The following is a 23,708-nucleotide window of genomic DNA, read 5'->3' as shown; positions in this document are numbered from 1 at the left end:
TTGCTAATTTCAATTTCCATGTGTAATTCTTATTAGCCGCCTTAAGTTCTTTGAGGCAGTCATAAATTTTAAATTTCAAATCATCTAAAAGCTCCAAAATAATTGTTTCACTCATCTCAGTTTACCCTAAAACAAGAAATTATCCATACCAAAATGAAAGTGCTGAAAGGCCGATGTGATTTGTACAGAGTATGAACACAAACATGCATGGAGTAGCAAAGACTTGCTGCAACGATCATGGGAACTTTATTAAAGTGTGAAGGGATTGCTTCTTGGCTGGCTTAGCCTTCCTCTAGGTTATAGTCTCTGGTGGCAGTGCTGCCCTCGCCAGTTCTTCTCCAAAGACTGCTCTTCCATTCATGCCATGGCCACACAGCGCTTTCATCATCTGCAGAGGATTGTGTTCTTTCAGAATGAGGACTCAGATTGGGTGCTTTTTCTAATAATCCCTGAATTGCAGAACAAAGTGATGTCAGAAAAGGCAAGATCAGGGCTGTAGGGTCGGGTGGGCTGTGATTTCCCTGAGATTCTCATCAGACAGTGCTTATAGGGGCATTATTACTATGACAATGTTTTAGCCCAGCTTTCTTGGCCTTTTTCTTACCAGTGCTGTTTTTCATACTCTTAATATTCCTTAATAATTTTTAATTTTTATATATTAGAACTTTTTCTAATTACCACTCCTGTAATTATCATGTGTTCATCAAAAATGCCTATCTGCAACAATAAATAAATATCTGCATTTCCCATGTGGAATCCCAAGAGTCACCGCCATTCTTTAGAGCTGACCATCTTTGATATCTTCCTGACTTGCTCCTGCCAGGGCATGAGCCCTCTGGAACGGGTAGTGTTTTCTGCACTCCCATAAATTGTGCAAGGTGCCAGTGGCCTGGAAAGATGTCTGTCCACTTGGGTTTTGTTTTTTGTTTTAATTTTTTATATTAGCCATGGCCTCAAAATTGATTTTTCCCAGTTTTGTTTTCCAGAATTGGGGTTTTTTTTTTGTTCGTTTGTTTTGTTTCAATTTCCCCCCTGAGACCCTGTAATCTTAATGAGAGATGGCACATTAGTAGCAGTACTTTTTGATTTGCCTTAGTATCTTCTAATTTCTGATTACTTGTCTTTTGTTTTAACACTTGTTTAGCCTATTGGAATAGTTTTATCATCTATAATACCATCCATCATACCTTCTTTCAAATGTAAAGAAGCAGGATTGGCAGGATTGAGGAATTTGTTACCTGTAGTTTAATTTGTGATGCTAATCGGATGATTTTGTATAACAAGAAAAGTTTTTAAATGGGTAAAAATTTTGTTAGTCTGGGTAGAGCAGAGAAAGGAAAATCGTAGATATACTCATGTATGTAAGAATGAGGTTTGTTATAGCACAGATGAAACATAAAACGCCCTCGAGTTTTTTAGTGCTTTCTCCCCCCCACTGTCATGACCCCAGTTCTACCTTACTAATCCGTCTAGACCAGAGCATGTACACGGGTACAGATAAGAGCTGGAAACACAGGGAATCCAGGACAGATAAGCCCCTCAGGAACAGTGGTGAGAGTGGCGATATTAGGAGGGGAAGGGAAATGGGAAGGTGGGATAGACAGGGGGAACGGATCACAATGATCTGTACATAATCCCTTCCCTGGAGGGCGGATAACAGAAAAGTGGGTGAAGGGAGACATCGGCTAGTGTAAGACATGAAAAGATGACAATAATTTATAAATTATCATGGGGGGAGCGGGAAGGGAGGGAGGGAAGGTGGAGAAGTGAGGGGGGGGAGCTGATACCAAAGGCTCAAGTAGAAAGAAAGTGTTTTGAAAATGAACTTGGCAACAAATGTACAAATGTGCTTGACACATTGGATCTATATGCCGTATATACTCGTGTCTAAGCCAAGTTTTTCAGCACATTTTTAATGCAGTTTTACTGGTAAAATTAAGTGCCTTGGCTAATATTCAGGTGAGCTTATACTCGAGTGTATACAGTATGCATTGTGATGAGAGCTTTATGAGCCCCAATAAAATGATTTTTTTAAGAAAAGAAAGGTTTATATACAAGAACAATTGAACATTGAGAAAACATCCCAGCCCAGTACAGATCAAATCCGTAAGTCCCATATTAGCCCATATGTCCGACACCAGTCTATAAAGTCCTCTTCACACTCACAAAACACATGCAATGATGCCGAATACAGGAAGATCACAGGCCAGTGGATGGGAAGTCTTGTGGATCCAGTGACACTGTAAGCATCTTAATGCTACCAGAGGTCTCCACATGACTTCTCCATGTCCAGGGTTCTGGCTGCATCAGGACAGGCGGTCCACGTGGCTTCTCCTTAGGGATGTCTCTCATAGAGTCAGCCTTGTCAGTAGAGAGTCTTGAAGGAAGTGAGCAGAGAAAAAGAGTCTCCTGCCTCCAAGTAGCAAATACAGGAGTTCTCACCTGCACATAGGTCCCATTGGCTATATAATGATTGACAGGCTAGGCTGCACCCCTAGACATTTTTTAGTCATTTTATTGGGGGCTCAGACTGCTCTTATCATAATACATACATGCATCCACTGTGTCAAGTACATTTGTTGCCATCATCTTTCTCAAAACATTTTCTTTCTACTTGAACACTTGGTATCACCTCCTCATTTTTCACCCTCCCTCCCTGACAAACACTTGATAATTTATAAATTATTTTGTCATGTCTTACACTGTCCAATGTCTCTCTTCACCCACTTTTCTGTTGTCCATCCCCCAGGGAGGGGGTTATATTTAGATCCTTGTGATCGGTTCCTCCTGTCTCTCCCCACCTTCCCCTTCCCCTCCTGGTATTGCTACTCTCATTATTGGTCCTGAGGGGTTTATCTGTACACCCCTACACTCTTGATCCTCAAACTGATACTAGATTATGTAACTACAACAAATTTGAAATACAAATTTAAAACAGCCCGTGATAAGGGGGAAAGGTTTGACCAGCATTTGGCCAAAAACCAGTTATGTGTTTTTCAAATCTTTAACTGCCTTGGATTGTTATTGTAAATATTCTTCACTGTCCCTCCTCCCCGGTAATGTACTTTCATTTTTGTCAGTAAGTCTGGAAGCAAAGCCCTGAAGTTCTTGTGTGACTTTGCCTTTCACGGTTTTCAGGCCCACTATGCAGCCCAGGCAAGACGATCTCGGAGTGTCACTCGGAAAAGAAAACGGGAAGACTCTGTTCCACCCTCTTCTCTAGCCCGGAGTCGCAGTTGCTCTCGAACACCGCGTGATGTGTCTGGTCTTCGCGATGGCAAGGTTAGTCTGTCATACGGAGTTTAGTAATTATACATGCGGTATTTTTTCTTATTCATAAAGGGTCAGGGTCAAGGGTCAGCATTTGCCATTTGGATCAGGCATGTGTTTACAGGCAGAGAGATTCGCAGGTGTGCTTTTACCCCACTTTCTTGGCGTCCTTTAGAAACATGCTTGAGCCAGGGTCCAGTTGTGCTCTGTGCACCTGTGCCCAGCATGTGGACTGTTCCTTTGGGGAGGTGAGCACACAGTGACTTAGAGCCCATGGGACCCAGGAAGTGGGAGTGCAGCTGCGTTGTATCTTTAGAACCAGGGCTCAGTTCCAGCGAGCCCAAGGACAGAAAACCAGTCAAGACTTGAGCTCTTTTTGTCTCCTAGTTTAAGATAACCCTGCGACTTCCCATTATTGGGGAACACTCCTGACCCCATAGAAAGCTTGTGTTACTGTTACCTAATTATTTGTAGTGCCTTTTGGGGGAAAAAAACACTAAGCTTCTTTGGTTGTATACAGCAGACTCTTTTGCAAAAATATCATTTCATTTATTTTTTAAAAGTACTTTTATCATTTTCAAAGTTGAACTATATGAGAAAATCTGTATATAAACAAGGAAGCAGGTTTTATAGGGCATGTAATTGAAACACCAAAACCTGAAGGGTTTGGGACTATTAGTGTCTCCATTTATAAGAAATAGGTGATTTGTCTGAAGTAATGGCCTGACTTGGAAGCCTAAGCTTTCCATCTGCTGGTCTTTCTATCGAAAAGTACTGTGTATACTTGAATATAAGCCGACCTGAGTATAAGCCAAGGTATCTAATTATTACCTGGGAAACCAGAAAAACCTGATTGACCCAAGTATAAGCCTGGGGTAGAAAATGCAGAAGTTATTGCATTATTTATTATTATTGATTATATTATTGATTATTGGGTTTCATTATTGCATTATTATTATTGATTATTGAGTTTCAATAATCAAAACAAATGAAATAAAATTACTGAAAATTGACATCATTGGAGTAATGTATTTAAATATTTATTTGAAATAAAAACATAAATAAAAGGACAAGTCATTTAACATTAGTAAACCAGCACAGTAAGTGGAAAATAGGTTCAAAAAAAAAAACAATGATACCTTAAGAGTACTATTCCCTGAGCTCAAATCAGCAACCAAGCTAAAATGTAAAGAGTTAAAATCCTTCAAAACTGGATTCCTCATCACCATCCGAATCCCAATGCAGAGCTTCAGCTGGTGTGAGGTCATCATAGACGCTGTCCTCACTGAGATTGCCATCATCACCATCACTGCTGTCATTTTCATACAAAGCGCAGTCTTCACTGCCATCCATAGCATTACTAATACTACATTTCTGGAAGGCACGTCGCACCATGTCTTCTGGAATGTCTTCCCATGCATCTCGAACCCTCTTTGCTATTAACTCTATGTCAGGCTTCATGAGATTTCCTCCTTTTGTTAGTCGGGCTTGACCAGATGACATCCATTCATGCCACATCCTTCACACACAGTCTTTAAAAGGCTTATTCAAACATGCATCCAGAGGCTGCAGTACAGATGTAAGCCCACCCAAAGTAACTTTACTACATTTTGCCAATTTTTTTATGTCATCGATAGGTGGACTCTGAACATATCCCAAATAAGTAACGATGGCTTTTTCTTTAAGGCTGCTCCTGGTCGTCAGTTCCAAATTTCTTCCAGCCATTTTTTTTGTTCTGTCTTTATCCATCCAGCCTTTAACATATGTACACACAGTAATTCTTGGTGGGAAATTGATCTTTTTAGGCAAGGTCTTTTCTTTTAAAAATAATGACAGGACACAGCTGAGTTCCATTAGCCAAACATGATAGAACAACTGTGAAGTTTTGTTTGTTTGTTTTTTTCATTTCCTATGGTTTTGAGAAAAATGTTTTTTTTCTCCTAAACTTGCCAAAGTTCTGTTGCTTGGAAGCTCAAAAGTCATGGCAGTTTCAACCATATTCCAAATATCTGCCAGGTCATAATTATAAATCCTTCTTTGTTTTATAATAAATGACTGAAATGACAATTTTTCTTCAAGGTCTTGTGGCAATTTCTGGGAAATCTTTGTTCTTTGTCTCAAACATAGTAGGCCAAACCTATTCATGAAGCAAGTACACCATCCTGCTGACACAGCAAATTTTTCAATGCCTGGTGCTTTATGTTTGTCATCCTTAGCCATTTGTGGAGCACGCATGAGGATTCCCATGCGTGTTACGCTAGTAACCATTTTGATGACACTCCCTAACCCATTTATGCACCTCACTCTCTAGAGCCCATAGAAAGACAGTAAACCACGATGAGCTTTTTTAACTTTTGGAATCTTTTCCAAGTCAGCCTTCATTTTCCGCCACTCCCTCACTTGCTTTTCGTCAACAGAATTCCCTACTTACAATACTGCTACTGGTCTTTCTGCTCTTAACACAGCCTTCATTTTTAAACTAGCCTCATATGACCCTCATTTTTGTTTTGGTTCAAGAGTATCCATTTCTAATAGCATAAAAAAACAAGACTTTGAAAAAGAACTTTGATGGTAATGCCACCTCCCGCTATGCCTTTCTCCCCACCCCCGGTATAGCCGGGAGGAGGGGGAGGGTTGGGGATGCAGGATGTGAATTAACACAGAGACCAGAGGGGAGAGATGGAGTGCAGCCACAGACACATCCTTACCAGTTCAGGTGCTTCTGCGAATTGGAGGCGTCCACGTCATAGGACCGCTCTGATTGGTTAGAAGTGAATAAACAAACATTCAAAGCCCTGCAGCGTCACCGGGGCTTTGAATGAACAGCAGAGAAACGGCAATCACCCGGGAGGTAACAGGCGCTCGTCCCATTACCTTGGGAGGGGGAGGTGCAGCGAGATGTTACACCTCGCTAGGGTACCACTGACCCCGTGTATAAGACAAACCCCAGTTTTCCAGCACATTTTTTTGTGGCTTTGCTACTTGTTAACCAGATGTAAGTAATATGATTTCACAGGACTGCATTTCAGTTTCTTTTGTGAATTAGGTGTGAGGGGTTATATTTCAGGTCATCATTTTTGTACTCAACAACTTACCTCTCAGTAGCTGTCCTTGTGTCCAGCCAGCCAGTCATCTTCATCATCTGTCCTTACCCACCCCATCCTCCGCACCACCTATCTTTCCCCTCTTCCTGCCATTGTAGGACATTGTCTTCACCCAAGTCAACACCTAGCTAGCTCTCCTCCCGTCCACAGCTCTCCCCTCCCCCATCACCCTCAAGTATTGGTTTTCGTATTAAACCTTTACCTTGGTTCATTTATGTGTTTGTATATATAACTTTTATGTATTATATCTATAAATAGTGGGTTCATACAATATGTGGCCTTTTGTGATTGACTAACTTCACTCAGTGCTGCATATTTACCCCTGTTACGGGGTGTTTCGTAGTTTCAAGTCAGTGTTGTATATTACTCCGTTGTGTGGGTGAAATAGTTTATCCATTCTCCAGGCGGCATTTAGATGGCTTCCGTCTGTTGTTGTGAATAGTGCCGAGATGAATGTGGTTGTACGTGTATCTGCTCAGACTTTGTCCCTTATTTCGTTAGAGGACATACAAATAGAGGGATTGCTGGGTTATACTGTGTCTCTGTTCCTAGTTGGTTCAGGAGGTGCCATGCCACTGTCCTCAGTGGTTTATTGTGTTGCTCTTTTTCTAGTCGCTGAAGATGTGTTCATTGATGAGTTCATTCTTTGTCATGTGTGTGTGTGTGTGTTATAAAGTGCCCTCTCTATACTGCTTTTACTGTGTCCCAAAGATTTTGATACATCGTATTTTCATTCTTTTTTTCAAGAGTCTCCATTTCTTAATTTGGAAAAGCGGGATTGCGTACAGATGTAATTTAATATTTCAGATCTAGAATTTATCTAATCTTTCATTTGCCTTTAGTATTCATTGAGTTCCCATGGACACTGTGGTAGGTCTGAGAAGGCCTGGCCGTCAGTGAACAAGAGTTGTTCGTTGAGTTCAGTAACACTAGGGGATTGAGAGTCTGTTACCGCGTCAGGGTAATAGTCTGGAAGTGTGTTTAATAGCTCACTGTTTTTCTCCTTTACAGATGGTGAAGAAAGCCAAGACGATGATGAAGAAGGCTCAGAAGAAGATGAATCGCTTGGGGAAGAAAGGGGAGGCTGATAGGCACGTGTTTGATATGAAACCCAAACACTTACTTTCTGGAAAGAGGAAATCTGGTAAAAAAGACAGGAGATAGTGTCTCCATTGAAAGTGCTTGACTGAACTGTGGAGGGGTTTGATTTTTTCAGTTTGTTTTGATATTTGTGTGGGTTTATGTGTAGAAAAATATACAAAACAATACTTAGTATTTTAATCACCTTTTAGTTAAGTACATTCTTTGTTTGTTTTTTGGTTTGCTTTGGTATTTCATGAAGTTTAGGGTAAAGATCGTAAGCTGGAAGTAACTTGTGCTTGTTGCTTTGCTGAAAATCATGGTTAACCTTTAAGACTTCCAAGTATGGTGAATTTTTGTTACACCTTAATATTACAAATAGCAAATATATAATTGTATTACAAATAGCTGGAGTGGGCAGTGATTTTTACATTTAGTAGAGTTTCAGTGCTTCAGAGTCAAAGAATTGGAAAGATTTGCTGATGTAATAATGCTTTTAATGGAGAGAAATCTTTTCTTCTGCAAGGGGAACCTTTGTTTCCCCACACACAAATGGTTCTTTTTGCAGGAAAACGCCTCCCCTTGTGTGGTTTGGGAAACTGCTTGCTACCAGGTTCTGTGTGCTGGACTCGTGAGGGAATGGTGGTGATAAGTGTATTGGGACCTCAGAGCTTCAAGTGCTCCCCTAAATTATTTGTTAGTTTTGTACAATACATTCATTGTAAATTTGTCCTTAAAAAAAAAAAACCTGTCCTCACCTCTTTTTTTCCCCAAAGCATAAATATTCTATTTAGAATAAAATTTTACATAAGTAAATTAAATGTGGGTATCTTCTGCTCTCTCTGTTCGTGGGTGAAAATCGGGTCTGGTCAATACTCTGCTGTTCTCTATTATTTTTTAAATTGGGGAATTATAACGCTTGCTCTTACAAAGCCATTTCCTAAAATGTTTGTGAAACACAGTGAGATGTTAAATTTCATGACCGCTTAACAGCCCAATTCTAGCAGTAGCCTAGACGTCGTAGCTAGACACTAGCATGCGACCGGTGGTCAGTTCCTCTGCTAGCGCTGATGCCCTTCAGAGTACACCGGGGCCGGGGCAGTGCTCTACTGTATCTGGAATTTAATTGTTGCAGCCAGCTTGGGACCAGAAGGAAGGTTTCATTTGCCAAAAGGAGTTAATATTAAAAGATAACTTTAACAGGCAGGGTCCAATTTTTAGCCCTTTTTTCTCTGACAGGATAGGGTCATGTCTTTAGGAAATTTCCCACCATGATAAGGTCATGATTATTCTTAGAATGCGCCTGAGGTATAAATATCTCTCTACTTGCATCTTAGTAACTGCAGTTTCGTTTCTGGCTCTCCGGGTTCCCAGTATTCTCTTTAGAATTGACATTCCGTCGGAAACAAGTTCCCTTCATCTTTACCCTTAATGACAAAGTGTGATAACTCATTCAACAAATCTTTATATTTCTTCCATAGTTATTTACCATTGTTTCAGATTTTCTACTTCTTCTAGAGCAGGTGTTATTAAATCAAATTATCTCAAAAAATGTGCTCAATAAATTCATGTCCATAGAGTCATGGGGACTGGCACTTCAAAATGTTTGTGGAAAAATAGAATTAAAAGATAATGGAATTTTTCCATAAACTTTTTTTTGTGTGTACAAGAAAGAGCTTTACATCTAAGAATGATTGCATATTAAGAAAACAGCCCAGTCCAGATCAGGTCCATAAGTCTGATATTAGCCTATATGCCCAATACTAGTCTATAAATTCCTCTTTGGACTCAGGCAGCACATACAATGATGGCGAATGCAGGAAGATCACAGGCCAGTGGGTAGAAGGTCTTGTGGATTCAGTGGCGGTGGAAGCATCTCATTGCTGGTGCGGGTCTCTACGTGTCTCCTCCAGCTCTCTGAGTGTCTCCACAGCAGGAAAGGGAAGGCAGAGAGCCCATGAACTTTTTGAAGCCTATTCAGAATAAGTTTTTCAGAAGACTCTAGTTGCTGATAGGAAGTTCCTTTATCAAACATATCCATTCTTCTTCAGTCTTGCGCATTTCCGCGTCCAACCTTCACATATCCATGAAGCCTTGAAAATATCTTAACTTGGGGTAGCAGACATGCTCGGGGCTTCCCGGCCGGGCCAGGTGCCGTGGGGGACCCCCACCCCCACCCCTTGTGAATGCCGGCCGTTGGGGGGTGAACCGGCACGAGATAGCCAGGTCGTGAAGCCGGAAGTCGTGAGCTGGTTTTTTCTTGATGGAAGAAATAAAACAGGAAAATGGCCTTTTGCGGGTACGAATTTCTCCCAGTTTGCTCGCCCCCTCCCTTCCTCTCCGGTCTCTGCTCTTATCCTGGCCCTGGAGGAGGCTCATCACCTGAACTTCCGGTCCACAAAAAAGGGTGCATGCAAGCCGACTGGGTTCAGAGCTCGGCTCTACCGATTGGCCCTCGGAGGACTATTTCTGGAAACTTAAGTGGCTGCCTCATTCATGCCTGAAGATTGCACTTCGATTCCTAAATTGCACGAGACCGCTTTCAACTTGGCTGGGCTGAATTTGGAGCTGTCTTTTCAAAGGTGATTTCGGCTCTGTCCCTCTAAATTTAACCATTTCCCCCTCAGGAAAGAGCAGCTCTAAAGGAAGAAGTCATCATTTGAACCTTGAAGTTTTTCCTTTGGAGCAGTTGTTCTCCCCTCTTCCCTCCGCCCGCCCCCCCCCCCTCAACCCCCGCAGTACTGCAGTTGGAAGACAGGATTGGGGGTCTGTGTGCTGGCAGTTACTTTAGGAATGGTGCCAACTGCAGGGGTGACGAAAACGGATATATACCACATTGCCCATTAAAATGAAAAAGTGGTCGGGGTGTTGGGGGTGGGGTGGGGGCGGATTCTAATAAACCACAAGCTGGTAAGACGACCTGGACCCCAATTCCAAAATCCTTTCACTGGCTCCTCTCTTTAAGCATCTGGACCTGTTGGTGTATTTGTCCGACGGATGTCTGTCATCCAATGTCATTATACATTTTGGCACCTACATCCAAACTTAGACCTCTTTTGATGACTTAGAATGGAAGGCAGTGGTGGTGCTGAGAGAGACCCGCAGTTCATTAAACCCACGCCAGACTAATGTGCTCTGGAAAATAAGCATGTCGAGTTGGTGTGCCAAGCAAGTTCTGTCCTAGGTTCTCCAAAAAAACTGCCACTGAGTCGATGGAAAACTCACAGACTTTTCACTGGAGTCGGGAGCCTTGTCTTTCTCCCAGGGAGTTGTTGGCAGCTGCTGAACTTTTAGGTCACAGACCATTGAGTGACCACTAAGCTAAATACACAAAAATCATGTAACAGCTATTGCTGCTGGGCACTGACATGGTCAGAGAAAAAGGAAGTTGGCATCAACATCGTGTTTGGTATGGCATTTTCTATCACATCCTTATGCACAAGTGGACGAGAGATAGGATACGATGCTACAATTAGGTGGCTTCGGGACACTGGCTCATAGCAACCCAGGACAGGGCTTCCGATGGTAAACCCTATGTCATATCCGTCAAGAGAATCCACCTTCAGATGCACACCTGCTGCCTTTGCATGGATTCTGACGCACAGCACACCTATCTCAGGAGGGTTTCCTGTATGCCTCTACAGGAGCAGACAGCCTCGTCCCGAGCATGGCTAGTTGGTTTCAACCACACGCCGTGATGCTTGCCTAAATCGCGGGTCCACCAGTGCTCCTTAGTCTTCATCTAAACGCTGCTGACGCTCCACAAACGGTAACCGAGGAAGTGAGAAGTGGTGAGCTAGTGCTTGTAACGTGCCCTCGGTTGCCCTGCCCAAACACTTGTTCTCATTTGGGAGTAAAAGTTGTATTTCCGCGGTGAGACGTGGCCTACAGGGCTGGCTTGCAGCGTGTTGCATTTCCAGGTGGGTCGTGTGACCCAGGAACTGAGGACTTGATGTAAGCATCGGCCTGATGGATGGGCCACTGCTCCCAGTGCAGCTCCATACTGATGTTAAGTTTGTGAACCCAAAGTCCGCTTCCGATGGATAAATGTTAAATTTGTGAACCTGTATTTACCGCTGTGGAAATAGGCAGGACCCCTGGTGACACAGTAATTACGGAGCTGGGCTACTGCTAATCAGAGTCAGTAGTTTGAAATCACGACCTGCTCTTCTGAGGAAGGAAGGTGGGGCTTTCTATTCCCATAAACTAGTGGTTCTCAAACTTCCTAATGCCACGGCCCTTTATTTTTTTAATTATTATTTTTTAATCATTGTATTGGGGGCTCATACAACTCATCACAATCCATACATGTATCCATTGTGTCAAGCTAAAAGAAAAAGAAAATACCTTAACTTGGGTCAGGTGTACCTGAGTCTTCAGAGTGACATCCTTGCTCCTCAACATTTTAAAGTGCTCTGCCCCTGTTGTGGCTGTGGTGTCAGTTTAAACCCCAGCCAGTCTATCAGCAGTGCAGCTGCTGTGCCCCAGGGTACCGCTGCTTTATTGGAGCCTCTGCTGGAGCTGAATGCCAATGCCAGAATGCCCACCTCCGCCCAAGTACAAGTGTCCCCCCCACAGAGCCAGGGGAACCTAGTCTGAGTCCGTCTCCCCTCTACTAGTCTCCCACGTCATGCAGTGGCCCTGTCTACCCAATGTTCTGCAGAATGCACTCTGCCGCAGGAATATGGAAGGAAGGTGTAACCGGGTCCACTAGGTTCAGTCCCAGCTATACCTCCATCCACCCAGCAAGAGGAGCATCTTTCTCTTTGTCAGGCATCAAACAATTCTCTGCACTGTTGGAGTTTGTTCTGCTTGTGCTTGACCAGCGGAGAATTCACTTTTCCTCTTGATCTCCTGGTGTGGTTTCCACCTTGTACTTTTTTTCTTTGTTGGTGTTCAGCTCATTTATCTTTCTTTCCTCAGAGAGTCAAGGCTCCTTATGTTTCCTCTGTATCTGTTTGTTTGTTTTTTTTCCCATGTCTTTTGCAGAGTGTAACGTACTACCGTCTTGACTAAAAACCCATAATGTGTTCTTTTTATTTTTTTAATACTTTTAGTGGGGCTCTTACAGCTCATCACAATCCATACACTCCTCCAGTGTGTCCAACACATTTCCACATATGGCGCCAGCATCATTTTCAAAGCATTCTTTTCCCACTTGAGCCCCTGATATCAGCTCCCCATCCCTTCCCTCCCTGCCCACCCTCATGAACCCTTGGTAAGTTATAGATTTTTCCCCCCATATCTTACATCGTCCTCCATTGCCCCTCACCTGCTTTTCCGTTATTTATTCCCCTGGGAGGGGATTCTAGGTTGATCCTTGTGATTAGTTCTCACTTTCTCCCCCGACCCTACCTTAATCCTCCTGGTGTCTCTACTCTCCTTGTTGGCCCTGAAGGGTTTATCTGTTCTGGATTCCTTGTTTTGTGGGCTCTTATCTGAAACAGTGTGCATGTTCTGGTCCAATCCAATTCCATAATGTATTCTTAAAGTGAGAAAAATCTGATTCAAATGTTAAAATTACTTTTATTTTTATAAAACAATCATCTGGTAGTTCATATTTTCAATATTCATTAGAGAAATTAAATCAAATATTAAGTTACAGTCCTTTGTTATGTTCAATTATGCTTGATGATTGTACTTTGCTCGCATAGTTTTTGCATATACATGTAATTTCTAGATTGTATTCATGTAAATATTTTATTAGTAGTATCAATTTCTTTAAGATTTATTTAGGTGGGAAAAATTTTTTAGATCATTTTATTTGGGGGTCTTACAACTCTTACTACAATCCATACATCAATTGTATCCGACATATTAGTACATATATTCCATCATTTTTTTTCTAGACATTTACTTTCCATTGAGCCCTTTGGTCACCTCCTTTCCCCCCACCACCTCCCTTTTGCCCATCTCCAATCCTTATGGCCCCTTGATAGATTATAGATTATTTTAAAATCTTACATGAACTGATAACTCCTTTCCCCTCTGGTTTCTGTTGTTCTGCCCTCTGGATGGGAGTGTGTGATTATGTGCCATGCATTGTGATCATTCCTCAGTCTTCCTAATTCACTGCCCTGTGAGGCAATTGAAAAACTGTGACTTGGCTCAGGTGTGCCTTCGCCCTCGATGTGGCATCCTTGTTCTTCAACATAGTAAAGAGGGCTTGTGCAGCATGTTTGCCTTGTGTAATACGTCATTTGATCTCTTGACGTCTGCTTTCATGAGCATATGCCTAACAGATTCCTGTAAAATAGTGAATAATGCTCAAGGTGAGGGATAGGGGAATTTGCCATATGCTAATGGACAAGAATATGTACCAAATCCAAATACTTATCAACAAAACAGCAATATACTGGTGAGCAAGCCTACCTGTGGAAAGCAACCTGTTTTCCCAGTCGTGAACATCCAGTTGTAGACTGCAGGTCCTCATCATGCTACAAGTGCGATCAGTGGATTATTGCATATAAGGGTGTCAGGTAAGATTGTCCCTTTGCATTTGGCTTGCTTTATTTAAAAGGTTTTCAAGGTTCATCCATGTTAATCATGCACCAAAATTTTTTTTCTTTTTATGTCAGAATAATATTCCATTGTATGTTTAAAAAAAAAGAAAGAAATAGCATCTAAGGACTTAAAGACTTTTCTTAAAACAAGCAGCCATCTAAGCGAGGCATCATCTAAGTCCACACGTAAAAAGCACATCAAACTGTGTGATCCAAAGTTTGTAAATAATACAGTCCAAATCTGGAGGGGGAATGGTATCAGTTTAACTCTGAGCACCCAGTTGGCAGAAGGCGATGGATGGCAGTGGAAGCCCAGAATCCATGTGCAGGGTCCCCACATGGAGTCAACTTTCTGGGAATCCTCTCTGACCACAGTCCGGGCATGGGAACGGCCTTGTTGTCAGACAGCATTGTGAAGTCAATTATGATAGAGGTTGTTAGGTGAAAATGGAATGCCTTATTATTTGTTTTAAAGTTGTTTCAGTTTTTAATATTTTCTGCTTTCTTTTTTATTGAGATCTTTCATTTTTCCCTTCTTTAAAGTTCTTGTTGTGTATAATTTTCTGTGTACCAAATCCTGCATAGTAAATCTATAATAGGGACAGTAAGTGGATCAATAATTATCAGGGGGCATGGTAGGTGAGGTTTGGGGGAGCTAACAATAATAAGGAAGAGAATGAAAATGGGGGGGCTGGCCGGCTGTTGATCATGGCAGCTTCTCATTTACCCCGGTGACCTTGGCGCTAATTCATGAGAACACAGCGGGTTCTCCTTTTGTACAGGAAGATTTTGCAAGCGATCCGTCAGGTCTCAAATGAGTCTGATCACAAGTACCTGAAGGACTGGACTAGGGACGAATTCAAAAGGATCAAAAGTTCCACGGAAGAGGATACAATCCGGTTGATGATTACTCAAGGCAACATGCAGCTCAAGGAGTTAGAGAAAACACTGGGCTTAGCAAAATCCTAACTATTGCATTATTCTGGAGAAGTTGCTCAACTGCCATGTACTTGACTGAGTATAGGCACTCTGATGGAAAAGCCCAATGGAAGTGTTTTATGTTCCGTGCTTGGGCAAAAGAACATACACCATGGACCATGGCATCGGGTGAAGAGGAGAGCGTCGGAACAGTCCTCAGTACCTCTCTGAATTTGGGGATGTTTTCTGGGTCTGTGACAAGTTTCTGGGAGAGGTAAAAGCCAGTGCAACAATGGTCAATAAGTAGATCAGGGACAGGCAAAGGAGAAGCCACAATAACATCCACTTCACACAGTCTAGGATGTGTAAAATGAAACATTCCAAGATTACGAAGTGTTGGTGAGATTTTTATTGAACTCTTAGATACTAGATACGGCTGGTGGTAATGTAGATGGTAAAGGCACTTGAGACTACAAGTTGACAGTATATGACCCAGCAAATTTTCTCCTAAGGATAGATTCAAGAAATATTAAAAGGGTTTAGATGTTTAGAGGAGCTTATTCAGAATGGCACAAAAGTGGAAATAATCCAAAACTGACACGAAGGCCACTGCCATCGAGTCAGTGCTAACTCCTAACCCCAGAGGACAGGGTAAAACTGCTCCCGCGAGTTCCCGAGACTAACTGTTTGTGGAAGTCTAAAGGCCCGTCTTTCTCCCGAAGAACAGCTTGGCGGAATTGAACTGCTCACCTTGTGGATCGCAGCTACACCAGTAACCACTGTGCCACCAGGTCTGCTGGGAAGCCACCCAGATGCCCATGAATGATTATGAATGGATAAAGTATGGCAAGGCCAGATAGTCACCTTCCCATAAAACGTGGATGAACCTTGAAACCTTTAAAAGACACCAGTCACCAAGAAAAAAAGAAAATGTTCTAAAATTGACTACATGATGATTGATTGCATAACTCTTGAATTTTAAGATAAGTGAATTATAAGACAATAAAACTTTAAAACATTTATTCAATGTTATTTACATAATAAATTTATGCAGTTTTGTTACAATAAAAATTATTCTTTGTAATATTTCTGCATTTCTAAAACATTCTGAAATAATGCTTTTCAGTAGGGACATTCCTTTGTAGAAACTTACTGGGCGTAGAGACTGTAAGGGGAATAAATTCATAGTGTATTTAACATAGAACATAAAAATGATATTTAAAAAAATAAAATTTACTACTTAAATGTAGAATTCACTGTTTAATTTTATTCTTAAGGAAAAATATCCAAATTAAATACACATAGTATCTGATGATATTCCATTCTCAATCCTAATGACTGTATTTTTTAAGACATCATCATTTATAGTATTATATTACTGTGCTACTAAAATATTTTCCATTATGTAGTAGCTAAAAATATCTTAAAACATCTTTATGTTATAGAATCTTTGCAACATAAATGAATATTCATTTGATTTTCACTTCCAAGTAAGTGCCTGTTTTATAGTGAACTAGTCACTTTACTAACTGGATTAAATGTTTCTAATTCTGTTTTTCAGAGAATTTTACATGGCTCAAAAATGTAATTAGAGTGTAGACAATAATATTTTGAGAGTTATACAAAGTTCTTGCAATATGTATTTTAGAACATTGCTGATGGAAAAGTGGTTTTTAAAATTTTTATTGTAAAAAATCATTTTATTGGGGCTCTTACAGCTCTTATAACATTCCATATATCAATTGTATCAAGCATATTTGAATATATGTTGCCATCATTTTCAAAACATTTTCTGTCTACTTGAGCCCTTGGTATGAGCTCCTTTTTTCCCCTCCCACCCTCATGAATCCTTATCAATTTTATATTATTATTTCTTATCTTACACTGTCTGTTGTCTCCCTTCACCCACATTTCTGTTATGGTTCCCTAGGTGGAGAGGGGGGGACAGGGAGCTATAGCCAACCTTGTAATGGGTTCTGCCTTTATCCCCCTTTCCCCTCCCTGACCATCCCCCTACCCTCATGGGAAAGTGGTTTTTACTATTATTAACTGGTAGTTATTATTAATTGGTAGTTAATACATATAACATATCATTCCATAATTCAGTCACATCAAGCCGAATTGCTAGCACAATCAGTTTCCAAACCTTTTTCCTTCCTGGACTCCTTGACCTTATCTCCCTTAACCCCACCACTACTGCTGTACCCACTCACCCCTGAAACCCTTTATCCACCGCTGTGCCCATAGGGGCACCAATCCATCCTGGGCTTCATAAACCAAAACACAGAGAAACATAAAATACAACTTCATGAGGATGACCTCCAATGACATAATACCTCTGAGATATACCTTAATATGAATAAATAAAAATATAGAAAATGTTGAAACCCGGATCAGGTCCAGCATGCATCAGTAGGGGAGATCAAGTGACAAAGTTGTAACTGTTCAAATCAGATTTATGCCTTTGATCTTCTAAATTCTGTCCAATGCACTGTTTAGTAACCACTTTCCTCCCGTCCCTCAGTTGTGCATAGAAGAAGTTCACTGGAGCCTTATTTTTTAATTCATATATTTTTTATCATTTTATTAGGGGCTCATATAACTCATCACAATCCGTACATACATCAATTGTGTGAAGCACATTTGTATATTCATTCCCCTCATCATTCTCAAAACATTTGCTCTCCACTTAAGCCCCTGGCATCAGCTCCTCAGTTTTCCCCTCCCTCCCTGCTCCCCCTTCCCTCATAAACCCTTGATAATTTATAAATTATTGTTGTGTCATATCTTGCACTGTCCACGTCTCCTTTCACCCACTTTTCTGTTATCCGTCCCCCAGGGGGGAGGTCACATGTAGATACTTGTAATTGATTTCCCCTTTCCAACCCAACCTCCCTCCACCCTCCCAGTGTCGCCACTGGTCCTGAATGGATCATCTGCCCTGGATTCCCTATGGTTCCAGTTCCTATTTGTACCAGTGTACATCCTCTGGTCTAGCCGGATTTGTAAGGTAGAATTGGTATCATGATAGTGGGGGAGGAGGAAGCATTTAGGACTAGAGGAAAGTTATATGTTTCAGCATTGTTACATCGTACCCTGACTGACTCGTCTCCTCCCTGTGGAGCATTATTTTTTATGTAGTTCCCACAAATGAATCTTGGGCTCCTACTGTCCTCCACAGCTTTCTGTAAACCACATTCTCCTGATACTAATCCCTCCTTCAACTTCAGATGATATGATTTGCAATCCTTTGGTGAAGGTGTGCTTCTTTCGTGTGGAAAGTAGGTGTGTGTGTGTGTGTGTGTGTGTGTGTGTGTGTGTGTGCGCGCTTTAAATCATTTTGTTAGGGGCTCTTATGTTTCATACATCAATTGTATCAAGTATATTTATGCATATGCTGCCATCATTTCCAAAACATTTCCTACTTGAGCCCTTGGTATAAACTCTTTTCCCCCTTTACTCCCCCACCTTCCCACCCTCATGAATCCTTGATTATATATTATTGCCTTACACTGTCCATTGTGTCCCTCCACCCACTTTTGTTATTCTTCCCCTCGTCTTGTGATGAGTTCCCCCCTTTTCCCGATTCCCCTTCCCTAGAAAGTAGTTTTAACCACTCAGATATGTTATTTGGGGAGGGAGAGTTACAACTGATTGTGATGAGATATATACAACTCTTTTGACTAGCTATGGAAATATATATATATATTAAGAAGACTAATAAAAAATAATGAAAGAAACCAAAGTTGGCCCATGGTTACCATGGGTGAAGCCTTTTTTTTTTTTGCTTTGGGGGAATTGAGTTTGTGTTAATGGAAATAATTTGTAAAGGTTATCATTAATGATGTACAACATGCAGAACTATAATTGATGGTGAATTATACATACAGAAGTTGTCGGAGAATGTTTTTTGTATCTTTTTGCTACAATGAAAAAATACTCAACAATGAGTACAAGGAAGAAAAAATATTCTAAAATAGATTATGATTGTACAACTCTTCTCGATATGACTGGACTATTGAATTGCATGTGGATGAAATGCCAATAAAACTAGTGAAAAAGAGGATCAGGTATCAGGCATCAACAAAACATCAAAGCATCGTGAATGAGGGGGAGTGCAGATTGGGGACCCAAGACCCATCTGTATACAACTGGACATCCCCTTACAGAAGGGTCACAGGAAGGAGACGAGCCAGTCAGGATGCAGTGTAGCACCGATGAAACAACTTTCCTCTAGTTCCTAAATGCTTCTTCCTTCCACCCTGCCCCCCCCACCCCATCATGATCCCAATCTACCTTACAAATCTGGCTAGACCAGAGGATATTCATCGGTACAGATAGGAACTGGAAACACAGGGAATCCAGGGCAGATGAACCCTTCAGGACCAGTGGTGAGAGCAGTGATACCGGGAGAGTGGAGTGAAGGTGGGGTAGAAAGGGGGAACCAATTACAAGGATCTACATTGGGGGCTCATACAACACGTATCACAACCCATACAAACATCCATTGTGTCAAGCACATTTGTTGCCATCACCATTATAAACACATTTTATTTCTACTTGAGCTCTTGGTCTCAGCTCCTTACTTTTCCCCCTCCCTCCCCACCCCACTCCCTCATGAAGCCTTGATAATTTATAATTTATTATTTTGTCATATCTTACACTGTCCAACGTCTCCCGGCATCCATTTTTCTGTTGTCCGTCCCCCTGGGAGGGGATTATATGTAGATCCTTGTAATTGGTGTACCCTTTCCACCCCACTCTCCCTCTACCCTCCCAGTATCGCCACTCTCACCACAGGTCCTGAAGGGATTATCTGTCCTGGATTCCCTGTATTTCCATTTCTTATCTTTACCAGTATACATCCTCCGGTCTAACCAGATTTGTAAGGTAGAATTTGGATCATGATATTGGGGTGGGAGGAGGAAGCATTTAGGAACTAGAGGAAAGTTGTATGTTTCATTGTTGCTACCCTGCACCCTGATTGGCTTGTCTCCTCCACATGACCCTTCTGTAAGGGGATGTCCAGTGGCCTACAGATGGGCTTTGTGTCCACACTCTGCACTCCCTCATTCACAATGATCTGATTTTTTGTTTTTTTGAAGCCTGATACTTGATCCCATCAACACTCATGATCACACAGGCTGGTGTGCTTCTTCCATGTGGGTTGGTTGCATCTCAGCTAGATGGCCACTTGTTTATCTTCAAGCTTTAAGATCCCAGACGCGATATCTTTTGATAGCCGGGCACCATCAGCTTATTTATTTTTTTTGCATCAGCTTTCTTCACCACATTTTCTTATGCACTCTTTTGTCTTCAGCAATCGTGTCAGGAACAAAAAATCATATAGGTGACCATGGGATTGGGTATCAGAACAAAATCATACCCAATGTGAACGGGGGGGGGGGGCATGGAGTGTAGACCCAATGCCCATCTGTGGACAATTGGACATCCCCTCACAGAGCAATCACAGGGAAGAGATGAGCCAGTCAGGGTGCAGTATAGCAACAATGAAACAGCTTTCCTCTAATTCTTTGGTGCTTCCTTCCTCCAGGCAGGACCTCAATTCTACCTTATAAATTCGATTCGACCAGAGCATGCACATTGCTACAGATAAGAACCTGTAACCCAGGGAATCCAGTGCAGATGAACCCCTCAGGGCCACCAATGAGAGTAGAGATAGCAGGAGGATTAGGGGAGGATGGAGAGAGAAAGGGGGAATCGGTAACAAGGATCAAAGTAGAACCCCCTCCCAGGAGGACGAATAATGGAAAAGTGGGTGAGGGGCAACAGAGGACAATGTAAGATATGGAAATAATAACCTTTAACTTATCAAGGGTGTGTGAGGAAGGGGGAGGAAATGAGGAGCTGTTATCTGGGGCTCAATTGAGAAGAGAATGCTTTGAAAATAATGGCTGCTTATGCACAAATATGCTTGACACATCTGAGGAATGTATGGATTGTGATTAAGAGATCTAAGAGCCCCCAATCAAAATATTTTTAAAAATGTAATCCCTTCTGACCCTGAGCTGACAAGTGGGCTATGTCTCTCCAAGCTGTGGACAGCTGATGGCCGCTGCAAATTCTCCCACACTGATTTCCCCAGAGGCAGGTTTTCCCAATCTCACGTTCCCCTAGGGCGGGGCTCATCCCCCAAGCATGCTGGAGAAGAGGGTGCCCCTGCCTGCGGTGGGATCAGATCAAATCTTGAGGTTCAGGGGGCATTGGGGGCGAACCTTTAGCTCAGTGGTTCTCAACCTTCCTAATGCCGGGACCCTTTAATACAGTTCTTGTTGTGGTGACCCCCCAACCATAAAATTATTTTCGTTGATACTTCATAACTGTGATTTTGCTACTTTTATGAATCCGACCACCCCTGTGAAAAGGTTTTTGGAAGGGGCCACGACCCACAGGTTGAGAACCACTGCTCTATTCCTATCTGACAGGAATCCGGTGTGTTGGCTGCATCTTCCTCAATCATGTTTGCCCACACCAGAGCTGACTTGCACTCCCAGGTATGTTGTGGAAGAGGCACGCACCGCCTTCCTCTGAGGGGATGACTAAATCTGTGGGCCAGGGTGTGTGTGGGGAATGAGGATTGGCTCCTGAGGCAACGAGGAAGGCTACAGGTCTCCTGTGTGGGCAGCCAAGAATCCACGGCTTTATGGGGCTCTGCCTTTCTCTGGATGGCCAGTGTCTGGCCCAGGTTTCTGTGCCTGGGAAGGTTTAAACCCTCAGGTTTTTGAGTCTTCTCTGTTTTGGTTTTTGCTTGGCGAAGGTATAACAGAATTTCTGGTTCTGTGGTGAAGTGCTCCCCTGGCCACAAGTGTTTGAAAATATATTCAGTACACACCTACTGATGGCCGTGTGTACACTTCTTTGATCCTACCTGTCCGTCCTCGAGAAAACCAGTCCTGTATTCTTTGCTTACCATCTCCTTATTTGCTGTCGCCTCCCATATTTATAGTCTCTGATGCTCGAAGGGGCAGTTCTGCTGTCACCAGGAGTCATAATCAACTGATGGGCCATAGGATTTTTCTTAATGCATATACTATATGTAACATTTTCCAATGAATTCTTTTATGAACTACCTTTTAAAAAATGCTGTGAGACTTCTCTATGCGAATGTGTGTAGCTACTATTCATCTTGTGTTATCTTCCACTCTACTCCTATCCATGAGTTCTGGTGGGTTATCCATTGGGATGGTAACCACAAGGTCAGCAGTTCAAATCTATCAGCCACTCTAAGGCAGAATTAAACTTCCATAAAGGTTTATAGTCACAGAAACTCATGGGGGCAGTTCTACTCTGTCCTGTAGTCACTATAGATCAGAATAGACACAAGAGTAATGAGTTATTCATAGTCCATGATATCATCAATTCTTCCATTGGCAGAAATTGAGATTGTTTCCAGTTTCTCTCACATCTGTGTTCAAGTAGAACATGACTGCTTGCAAATGTCTTTGAAGATCTTGTCAGTTTAACAGCATGGCTCAGTGGAATAGCGTGGGTCCTAATTCATTCATGATAATCTCATCAAAGAAACACAGAGTCAAGATGGTCATGGGAAAGCGCACCCACCAGCCAAGGAATACGGGAGTCTCCAGGAAATCGGGAGAAACAAGAAAGGAGTTGCCCTACAACTTCCAAAGGAGTCTAGTTTGGAGTCCACATTGATTTGGACTCTTCAGAGATGAGTCTTCAGTAATGAGACTTCTTGGGGCAATGAATCTTCTTGAGCTGAATGGACTGTTTCTTATAAAGCTTCTGGGGGAAAGATTTTTTCAAAGGAGAGGGAAGGTTCCGGAGGTTCCCCAGCCTACAATTTGAGACTCTCAGCTATCAGCTCAGGGACCTAAGCCAGGAAGGGAGTGAGGCAGGATGAGACATTCATGCTGATTCTTCTGTATTGCCACTATCAGGCTGGCAGGACCTGGAAATTCAAACACAGCTTGCCATCCTGGGTTTGTCATTGTTTTTTTGTTTTTGCTGCGCGGCCAACCCCAGGGAGGGTTTGTCATGGTTATTACTACTCTGAAACTGTAGGAAAAGTTGCCACCGGATTCCTCGGGGCATTTCCCCATGCTCTAGCCCTAGCTCTGGTTAGGGGGCTTGTAGAGTCCCTCCCTGTCTCCATTTCTGAAATCACCACTTGCTGTGACCTCCAGAACCTGGCCACCCTCCATCCTTCACGTTTTTTGACACAGTGGCCACCTACCTGTGATGTTAAGATGCCGTTCTCATGGTCAGCCTGGCTTTGATGTCCCTGATCTGGCTGCGTGTCTTGGTTGAACTTAACTCACCTAGTTGGCTGCCTCGTCCCAGATTTCTACGCTGTCCTAGAGCACTTTGCAGTGGCTGGGGAAGGGGGTGCTTGGGCGTGGAGACATGCCTGATCCGGGGCCACCATGCCTTCTCTCCTATCTGGGGTCTTTTAACTCTTCTCAGACTCGCTACTTATGGTGTGGCTGGAAGATGTTTGGGTCTGGGAGGCCCTAGTCTTGGTGATCATCACTCTTCCTTCTTCCTTTTCCTCTTCTCCCTCACCCTTTCCTTTCTCTCCTTCCACCTACTCCTTTTTCCCCCTCGGCCACCTATATCTCCCTTTCCTCCAATTTGTAGCAGATGCACTGATTTCCACGCCATTTCCCTGTGTGTTACTGGGAAGGCTGTGATGAGACCCGGAGCAGGCGCTGGGGCCGGAGGTGAATGTTCCCCTCTTGCTGTTGGAGTGTCTACTGGGTGGTCAATTCTTCCTGTGGGTGGAACCTGCCCGTAGATGCTGCTTCAGTTAAGATGTTTGCGCTGGTCTCTGGGGAGACACTGGTGGAAT

General features: G+C 42.5%; 1 protein-coding gene across 1 annotated transcript in view; it reads left to right on the top strand.

Annotated features, from left to right (window-relative positions):
- Positions 1-8,275, top strand: part of GTPBP4 (GTP binding protein 4) — a 31,655-nt gene extending 23,380 nt beyond the window's left edge. Inside the window, exons 16-17 of the mRNA XM_075550137.1 lie at positions 3,139-3,282; positions 7,386-8,275. Of these exons, the coding sequence (XP_075406252.1) occupies positions 3,139-3,282; positions 7,386-7,538 (297 nt within the window). The 3' untranslated portion in view covers positions 7,539-8,275. The remainder of the gene's footprint in view (positions 1-3,138; positions 3,283-7,385) is intronic.
- Positions 8,276-23,708: the final 15,433 nt, after the last annotated feature.

This window comes from Tenrec ecaudatus, chromosome 5 (assembly GCF_050624435.1).
Source record: "Tenrec ecaudatus isolate mTenEca1 chromosome 5, mTenEca1.hap1, whole genome shotgun sequence".
Taxonomy (NCBI): domain Eukaryota; kingdom Metazoa; phylum Chordata; class Mammalia; order Afrosoricida; family Tenrecidae; genus Tenrec; species Tenrec ecaudatus.
Note: the sequence above shows the minus strand (reverse complement) of the source record. Positions and strands in the feature narration are given on the sequence as shown.